This window comes from Chrysemys picta, chromosome 12, assembly GCF_011386835.1.
Source record: "Chrysemys picta bellii isolate R12L10 chromosome 12, ASM1138683v2, whole genome shotgun sequence".
In the NCBI taxonomy this organism is placed as follows: domain Eukaryota; kingdom Metazoa; phylum Chordata; order Testudines; family Emydidae; genus Chrysemys; species Chrysemys picta.
The window spans coordinates 22,716,390-22,726,419 of NC_088802.1; the positions used below are offsets into that span (position 1 = coordinate 22,716,390).

At 46.2% G+C, this 10,030-nt stretch overlaps 1 protein-coding gene across 1 annotated transcript; it reads left to right on the top strand.

The window, feature by feature from the left end:
* Positions 1-3,380: 3,380 nt before the first annotated feature.
* LOC135974641 (olfactory receptor 14A16-like) lies at positions 3,381-4,301 on the top strand. The gene has a single exon (XM_065563061.1). The coding sequence runs from the start codon at positions 3,381-3,383 to the stop codon at positions 4,299-4,301; it is 921 nt and encodes a 306-aa protein (XP_065419133.1).
* The last annotated feature ends 5,729 nt before the right edge of the window (positions 4,302-10,030 follow it).

The following is a 10,030-nucleotide window of genomic DNA, read 5'->3' on the forward strand; positions in this document are numbered from 1 at the left end:
CAAAAGTGAAAATTATATTTTTGTGGGATATGTCAATTTTTTTGTTTTCATTGAAACATCCCATAATATTGCTTTTGGATGGGGGATGGGCAAAACAATGAAACTGGAGACTGAAAAGTGTTTGGTTTTCAATAAACTTCTCCAGTAAAACAGCAAGTTTATGGTAAATATTTTCTAGTTTTGGAAAAAAGATTTCTGATATTGAAAACTTTCCCCCCCAAACCTGAAAAAAATATACAAAAAAGTTTTCCATCTCCAGGTTTTCGGGAAAACAAAACCCAAAACAACTTCTCCCCACTGAAAAAAACAAAAACCCATACAAAAATGAGTTCAAAATGAGTTTTTTCCACACTAAAATTATTTTCAATGACAAGCAATTTTTTTTTTTGCCAGGAAGATATTTTTGAACACCTCCACTCATTATGAATTATACTCCAAGTTGTAATTAGTATCCTGATTGGACAGATGACAAACTGAGGAGTGGAGTGGTGAAGGGACTGAACAAAGCCAGAGGAATAGTTGGGATCAGATCTCAGGACACCTTTGACCTTAGCTTTTAAATATTAATTAATTAATTATCTGACAGTTGCATCTGATATAAGAGGTCCATTTTATTAGGTGAGACACAGTCTCCACCCCAAGGAGCCTACAGTAGAAAAGACAGGGAAAGGGTGGGAGGGGAAAGACAGCCCTAGGGAATGATTTTCCGAAGGTAACACAGCAGGTCAGCGGCAGGGTTAGGAATTGATGTCAGATCTCTGGAGTACAGTCCTGTGTGCCTGCAGTGTTTGCCTCACAATCTTTGCTTTAGATCCTGCTGCCTCGTTGTAACTGTGATTATTTTAGTTTCTGAAAACTCTTCAGGGAAGTAAAAGGCAAGATAAAATATTGTTGGCTCTGGGCTGTTGAGGGCTCCAGGGAGTGAGTCCCTCAAGCCCATAGAAAACAGACATGGATAAATCACCTCCCCTCAGCACCAAAGTTTTTGACACACAGCTCATCTGCAGACGGCACAGATCTCAGTGTATTTCCAGCAGCTCAGCCTCAGTGTGGTGGGGGAACGGCCTCATAATACAGTGATCGGGGCATTAGATAGAGAAATAGATCGATAGAGGGGTGTGTATGGGGCTAGAGAGAGGGGGGCAACAAATTGCAGTCTGTAGCTGGAGGAGAAAAGACATCTCATAGACCGGCATGGTAAGTTTGCTCTTGCAATGAAATATATTTGGGGGTGACAGAGAGGCACTTAAAGGATGAAATTGTAAGTGACATTAGATTTTTTTTCATAGTTTCACTCTTAGCTCAATTTGAGCATGGGAAACTGAGGCAGTCCAAAGCAGTTATCTTAGGAAAGAGGGGGCAGAATATTCGTGCCTCAGTTTCCTTCTATTGGGAGTGGGGGAATTGATCAAATTGACACACATATTTTTTAGAATGGAATGAAGAGTTTACATTAAAGTTGTCCAAAAATTGTGACAAACACTATCAGCTCGTTGTTACTTTTCTCTCTGTATACATTAGTTTGTTGTTACTGCTGTCTGTCTGCTTTTACTTTTCTCCATTAGTTTGTTTTTACTTCTCTATCTACCTGTTAGTTTGTGTTAGTTCTGTGTTTCTCTCTCACTCTCTGAAACTTGTATCTATCTATCAGTTTGTGTCTAGTTCTCAGTTTTTTGTTTCTTCTGTCTATTAAATTGCTGAAAGGGTACTTGTGGGACAGGCACACCTCATAAGTTGAAGCTGAGTGGTTAGGGCACTTGGCTGGCCTGTGACAGACTCAGGTTCAATCTCTCCCTCTTACTGATGATGAGAAGGGATTTGAATTCCCAATTTACAGGAGGGTGCCTTAGCCGCTAGGCTATGGGTTGTTCTGAAATGAGACTGTTTCAGTCTCTCCCGTTGAAGCTGCTCCACTTTGTATCAAGAATTAAATAGTCATGGGAGCAGGGACTTGAACTTGGCTCTTACAGACACCAGGTGAGTGCCCCAAGTACCACACTGGAGAATCACTCTCATGCCCCTACCCTGGCCCAATGACTCTCCATTGTCACTCACAAGAGTCGTTCCTGATGGCAATGGAGAGTCACTGGGACAGAAGCTGAGATGCAGTCTGATGTAGTCATTAGAGGAGGGGACTGGAAGTCATGACACCTCATTTGTGTTCCCAGCTCTGGGAGGGAGTTGAGTCCAGTGTGTAGAGCAGGGGTTGGCAACCTACGGCATGCGTGCCAAAGGTGGCACGCAAGCCGATTTTTGGTAGCCCGCGGCACCGGCTGAGCCGCTCAGCCCTCCCCTGCTCTGGGGTTCCCGCTGCCGGCTCCTGTCAGCCGGGGTCCCGCTGCTGGTGCAACTCAGCACCCGCTGCCAGCCTGGGAAAAGGAACCCCAGGCTGGCAGCGGGCTGAGATCCCGGCTGGCAGGAGCCACTGGCGGAAACCCCAGCTCTGACCGCTGGCCCCTGGAGAATCACTCTCACGCACCTACCCTGGCCCAATGACTCTCCATTGTCACTCACAACAGTTGTTCCTGATGGAAATGAAGAGTCACTGGCACAGAAGCTGAGATGCAGTCTAATGTAGTCATTAATGGAGGGGACTGGAAGTCATGACACCTCATTTGTGTTCTCAGCCCTGGGAGAGAGTTGAGTCCAGTGTGTAGAGCCAGAACTCCTGGCCTGTATTTCCAGCTCCAGGAGGGGTAATGGATTTAGTGGGTTAGAGCAGGGGGCAAACTGGGAGTCAGGACGCCTGGGTTCTCTTCCGAGCTCTGGGAGGGTGTTTAGTTGAGTGGTTAGAGAAGGAGGAAGGGAGCCGTATTCATGACTCGAGTTTACTGTGTATTTATGGCTCGGTTTGGTCACCTCCATACGAAAAGCTGCTCCCGTTTAGAGCAGTATAAATGGGGAGTAATTCCATGGCATGCAGTGAAATTACCCCACATTTGCAGCTTGTCCCTGACAGCAGAATCTGGACAGATAGACCACTAATTCCCCTCAGAAAACTGAGGATAGTAACATTTATACACCGTTATCCAGAGTTCACCCACCTCTGGGTAACAGAGGTATACAAATTTCTCAAAAGCAATTGTTCCAATTTCTCCACTTCATCACCCTGGTGTAAATTATGAGTAACCACTGTGGAGTCCATTGAGCTGATTCTATTTTCTCTCACCCCAGTGTAAATCAGGAGTAACTCCATTGAAGTCAGTGGGACTGTTTTCTCCATCGTCATTCCCATATTACACCAATCTTCACAAGCTAAGGGTCTGACTCAAGAAAATTAAGGTGGTTTTCACAAAAGGAGAGTTATTTTAATGATCTAATCCTGTCCCTTGCTCTTGTCCCTCTCTCTGCAACCATCACACGATGTCCTGAGAAAGAAAATGTCCAACCGAACCACCGTGACCGAGTTCCTTCTCCTCGGATTCTCTGATGTTCAGGAGCTGCAGATTTTGCACTTTGTGGTGTTTCTTGTGATTTACCTGGTAGCCCTGGTGGGGAATCTTCTGATCTTCATGGCCATAGCCTTTGACCACCACCTTCACACCCCCATGTACTTCTTCCTGATGAATCTCTCCATCCTAGACCTTGGCTCCATCTCTGTCACCGTTCCCAAATCTATGGCAAACTCCCTCATGAACACCAAGTCCATTTCCTATGCTGGATGTGTTGCCCAAGTCTTTTTCCTCTTCTTCTTGTTGGGAGCAGATTTTTTCCTTCTCACCATCATGGCGTACGACCGATATGTCACCATCTGCCAACCACTGCACTATGAGAGAATGATGAACAGCAGAGCTTGTGTCCAAATGGCAGCTGGTGCCTGGATCAGTGGGATTCTCTACTCTCTGCTACACACTGGGAACACGTTTGCATTGACCTTCTGTGGAGGCAACATGGTGGATCAGTTCTTCTGTGAGATCTCCCAGCTACTCAAGCTCTCCTGCTCTGACTCATATCTGAGTGAAGTTGGGGTTCTTGCCTTTAGTATGTGTTTAGTCTTAGGCTGCTTTGTTTTTATCATTGTGTCATATGTTCAGATCTTCAAATCAGTGCTCAGAATCCCCTCTGAGCAGGGACGGCATAAAGCCTTCTCCACCTGCCTTCCTCACCTCTCTGTGGTCTCCTTGGTTGTTTGCACTGGGGCCATTGCCTACCTGAAACCCACCTCCAGCTCCCCATCTGCTCTGGATCTTGTGGTGGCAGTTCTCTATTCCGTATTGCCACAAATCATGAATCCAATTGTCTACAGCCTGAGGAACAAGGAGATGAAAGCTGCCCTGAGGAGACTGACTGGGTGTAGGTAATTCACCAAGAATTATTTTTTATGTCTTTATCTAATTAAAGTTTGCTCACATAGTATCTGTTCATTAATGTCAGTTATTTCCATGACCACACAGATTGAACACAAACAGGTCTGATTCTGATCTCAGTTGTACCAATGCAAATCCAGATTAACTCCGTTGATGTCACTGCCGCTGCAGTGATTTACACCAGGAGAAAATCTGGTCCAGTTGTGGAGTTAAATAGGTGTAAAGTGTGTGCGTGAGAGGAATCAGACTTTCATTCTGTGCCAAAACAATATCCGTTACACTGCTTAGCCACATGCACCCATTCCATGGCCACTGAAAACAATGATGGGAGTTGTCTTGCTTGTGTGCATAAATTAGGAGTGGCTTTGTTGGAACCAAAGGAGTCAGACTGGTGTAAGACTGGGGTAGGTGAGAAGAGATTTCGGGTAGATCTGCAACACATCAGTGTAGTTCCATTGACTCTGGAGGCGCTAAAGCAATTTTCAGCATCTGTGCCTCTAACCTACTGCCTCCAAAGGGGCTGTATATCCATTGCCACAAGCTGGGGACTGGGCCCATTGTCTTAGAAACCACCATTTGTGGCCGAACCACTAGAGGGGGACAAGGAGCCAGAGTGTGTTAGCCTGGCTCAGGTGTACATTTGGGCATGTGAGAGATGGAGAGACTGGCTAGAAATTACAGGAGGTTTCTAACTGCCAGCGGGGCGATGTTCTGGAGCAGCCTCCCAATAGGAGTTCTGGGAGGCAAACGACTGAATTAGTTTGAAGAGTGAGATGGACACTGTGATAGACCCAGGCCAGTTGGGTACAGCAGAATAGCAGAAGGAAGATATACTGGCCACTGGATTAACAGTTTTCTGTTCCCTGACTGATCAGAGCAGGGGCTGCTCCAGGCTAATGAGAACACCTGACTCCAATTAACCTGCAAAGAGTCAGGTGAGGGCATTAAGTTAATGGGACCACCTGACTCTAATTAAGGCCCCGCTGATACTATAAAAAGGGCTCACTCCAGTCAGGCAGAGGACAGCCAGGGAGCCAGAGGAGAGGAAGTGCAGCTGAAGGGCTGGTTAATGAAGACATCCTCAAGTTAGATGAGCCCTAAGGTAAGGGTGAAGAAGGGAGAAGCAGGAGAGCTGTGGGGAAGTGGCCCAGGGAAATGTAGCAACTCTGGCAGTGAAAGGTTGGCTGCCAACAGCTGCTACCATTAGGGTCCCTGGGCCGGAACCCGGAGTAGAGGGTGGGCCCGGGTTCCCGCCAACCCATCACTACAGGAACACCTCCTGGGAGGGAAAGTCAGGCCCCTGTCAGGACAGGAAGCTAAACTGTTCTAAAACAAGCCCAAGGGACAACAGAGACTGTGGGAGTTCTCTCACCAACCTCCTTATGGCTTAAGGATGAAAAGGGCTCAGTAGACTGTACTACTAGAGAGACAAGGGCTACGTGGAGGGTCACAGAGAGCCACTGAGGCTAGCATATACCGCCTAGAAGCGCAGGACCCGCAGAGACAAGGTCAGAGCTCTGCCACAACTGGTTTAAGGAGTGGGATCGTGATTGTTCACAGCGTGGCAGAACAAAGAGGTTTTTACTAAAAAAAATAAAATAAAGTGCACTGGGGTTTTTGGTTTTGGGTTTTTGTTTGTACCACCATGGAGGAGGTGGTGAGAGCACTAGTGCAAGCCACAGCGGCCCAGCAGGAGGCAACCCGGGCTCAGGCAATGGTGCAACAGGAGTCCATGAGGTTACAGCAGGAAACCAACCAATTATTAATGAGCCAGGTGACCCAAGATCGAGCCCTCCTGCGCGAGGTTGTGGACCAGCTGAAGGTCCTCACCACCCAGGCCCGGGGTTCCAATGGGACGCGAACCCTGAGGGCCACCAGTTGTCTGCCAAAGATGACGGCAGACGATGATATAGAGACTTATCTCCTCTCATTTGGAAGGACTGCTCAGTGTGAGGCATTCTCGCCCCTTTTTTGTACGGAGAGGCCCAGAAGGGCCTTTGATCTGCCCACTGAGGATGCCGCTGACTATTCCCGGCTGAGGGCAGAGATCCTAGCATGATCCGGGGTGATGACAGCGGTACAGGCCCAGAGGTTCCAGGAGTGGAAATACAGGGAGAACAAACCTCCAAGGTCCCAACTATTCGACCTCATACACCTCGCTCAGAAGTGGTTACGGCCCGAGGCATGCAGCCCAGAGGAGATTTTAGAGACTTTGGTCATAGACCATTACATGCGGGGGACTGCCACCAGATCTCCGCAAACGGGTATTCCAGAATGATCCATCCACCTATGATGAAATGATCACATTGGTGGAAATATGGATGATAGCCAGGGAATTAACCCAACTACCCAAGGAAGGCCCCTCACAAATCAAACACTCGACCCCGACTGCAGCGGGTCAGGCTACCAAACCCCCAGAAAGTCCTAGGTGGAAGAAGAGGGAGGTCGAAAACCAGTCAGGAACCCAGAAGGAAGAGGAAGGCCTAAGTGGGGGGAACCCTGGGACTAAACCCCCTAAATGTGATAGGGGAGTGACTAGAAGCAATTATAGATATTATGGGTGCGGGGAGTTGGGGCACATAGCTGCCCAGTGCTCCAATGTCATAGAGCCAATGCAGTGTAACCTGGGGAACGGGGCAGACCCATGTAGACTACTCAATATTGTAGGGGTCGCAGTCACCCCACATAAATATACAAGGCAGGTAAAGTTGAATTGGGTAGAAACCATGGCACTCATAAACTCGGGGAGTGCTATCACCCTAATTTCGGGTAAATTAGTGAAGCGCAGCCAGTTAATGCAGGCCAAGCGTACGGGGGTAAGCTGTGTCCATGGGACTGTTAGCTACTACCCCATCATACGAGAAAAATTGAAATTCAGGGACTCCGACTGAGACTCCTGGCACTTTGTTCTGAAGTCTACATTTAGCCTTAACATTTCAACCTGTAACCAGTAGAGGAAGGGGATATTCTGAATATTTATGGTATTAATTCATGAGATTTGATTAACTTTTAATGCTATGTTCTTCCAATTCAATTGCCCAGCTTGTTTTTTTTGTTCCTAGACTCAACCCATGGCAGACACAGATTGGAGAAACCAAACGACCATCGCAGAATTTATCCTCCTGGAATTTGGGGATCTCCCTGACCTTCAAATTCTTCTTTTTCTAATGTTCCTAGTGATCTCTATTGCAACCGTGACTGGGAACACTCTCATTGTGGTGCTTGTTGTCACTGGTCAGCACCTTCACACCCCCATGTACTTCTTCATGGGAAACTTGTCCTACTTGGAGACCTGCTATACCTCGACCTTCCTGCCCAGGTTACTGGCCAGTTTCCTGACTGGGGACAGAACCATCTCAGTCAGTGGATGAATCACACAACTGTATTTCTTTGGTTCTCTGGCAGCTACAGAATGCTATCTCCTAGCAGCGATGTCTTATGATCGGTATTTAGCGATATGTAAACCCCTGCACTATTCAATTCATATAAATACCAGGTTTTGCCTCCAGTTGGCTACTGGGTCATGGTTAAATGGTTTTGTCTCTATTACCATCTTTGTCTTATTCCTATCACAGTTAATTTTCTGCGGCTCAAATGAAATTGACCATTTCTATTGTGATCCCATCCCACTGATGGAACTCTCCTGCAGTGACACCCACCAGGTCATATTGCTGGATTTCATAATAGTCTCTGTATTCACCCTGCCTCCATTCCTACTAACCATGATATCCTATGTGTATATCATCGCCACCATCCTGAACATCTCTTCCACCACTGGGAGGCAAAAGGCCTTTTCCACCTGCTCCTCTCACCTCACTGTGGTGACAATTTACTATGGAACCAGAATCATTGTCTACATGGTACCGAAACGTGATAGACTCAGAACTGAAGAAAGTGCTCTCTCTTTGCTTCACAGTCCTAACTCCCCTTGTGAACCCCCTCATCTACAGCCTGAGAAACAGAGAGGTCAAGGAAGCCTTAAGCAAAGCAGTCAGTAAATGTGGCTTTCACAAAAAACATGCAGAGACTCTGAGATAACAATTTAGCTTGAGGTTAAGAAAGCTGCCTCAGTGAGTGAAGCAATAAGTCTGTGATGCACTGTACGTCAAAGAAGCACCCTGTAACCCTCATATTTATCTTTTGTATATGGTTGTAATATTTGGTAAAAAAGCATTCCTTGTAAGGTGTCATATATAAGGTTATGATCTGTTAAAACTCATTTTTCTGTTAAAATATGTATATTATCATTGTATATGGTGGTATGAGATTTTGTTATATGGTTGTTATTAAAATATGTAGGAAGTCTGGGAGTCACCCACTGTTAGTTCTCCAGTGAGAACAAAGGAGGTGGTGGGCATTAAACAACCATCACCAGCCATTGACCAGCAGAGGAATTGTAAACAAGAGGTTTGCAATTCTGCAAGAGTATCAGAGGGGTAGCCGTGTTAGTCTGAATCTGTAAAAAGCAACAGAGGGTCCTGTGGCACCTTTAAGACTAACAGAAGTATTGGGAGCATAAGCTTTCGTGGGTAAGAACCTCACTTCTTCAGATGCAAGTAATGGAAATTTCCAGAGGCAGGTATAAATCAGTATGGAGATAACAAGTTCAATCAGGGAGGGTGAGGTGCTCTGCTAGCAGTTGAGGTGTGAACACCAAGGGAGGAGAAACTTCTGTAGTTGGATAGCCATTCAAAGTCTTTGTTTAATCCTGATATGATGGTGGCAAATTTGCAAATGACCTGGAGCTCAGCAGTTTCTCTTTGGAGTTTAGTCCTGAAGTTTTTTTGCTGTAAGATGGCTACCTTTATATCTGCTATTGTGTGGCCAGGGAGGTTGAAGTGTTCTCCTACAGGTTTTTGTATATTGCCATTCCTGATATCTGACTTGTGTCCATTTATCCTCTTGCGTAGTGTAATTCTGTAAGAGACAGTTGCGCAAGCACCGCACAATGGGAATTGCTGAACTCTGTGACTCAGCAAGGCCCACCAGGACATGTCTGGGCAAGTATTTTTCCAGGGACATGAATTGACAGTATAAAATAAGTGACAGTGGCATCATGTGACCACCTCTCTCCTCCTGCACCTATTCTGGAGGCAACAAGAATGCTGGGAAGACAAAGACTTTGAACTGGAGAGGTTGGTCCCAGGCTGAGAAGGGAATTCAGCCTGTGTATTAAGAACTGTAACCTGGCTGCAACATCTAGTGGGGTGAAAAAATCTGTCTCACTCAAATCTTACTGAGTCTGATAAAGTTTAGGATTTAAAATGCGTGTTTAATTTTTATTTCTGAGGCATAAAATTCAGAGATAGATTTTAAGTGATTATAACTGTTGTTAAGAAATGTATTTTAATGTTTAATCTTAGCCAGTGAGTTTGCTAAAATGCTTGGGGAATCTGCACAGATTACAAGGGCTGGCGCATGTCCACTGTCTCATTGTTCAAAAGAAGGTCTTGAGCAGTTTAAGATGATACATTTCTGAGGGTGCAAGGCTGCGGGGGATTTGCTGGTGCCTCCCTCTGTATAGTTCATAAGTAGCTTGGAGAGCATTCATGCAACTCAGTTGAGTGTGTCTCTGTATGCTGGTGACTGAGTGATAACAGCCACGGGAGGGGGTGAGAGAGGTTGCTGCTTGTCATATTAAAGCATCATGAGTGACAACCCAGGCTGGAGAGAGTAAGGGGGCACAGCGGTCCCAGAGGTCAAGGTTGTACCCCGGGGGTCCC

Bases quoted from the DNA above. Each gene is read 5' to 3' on its own strand.
- LOC135974641 (XM_065563061.1), top strand. From the start codon at position 3,381: ATGTCCAACCGAACCACCGTGACCGAGTTCCTTCTCCTCGGATTCTCT.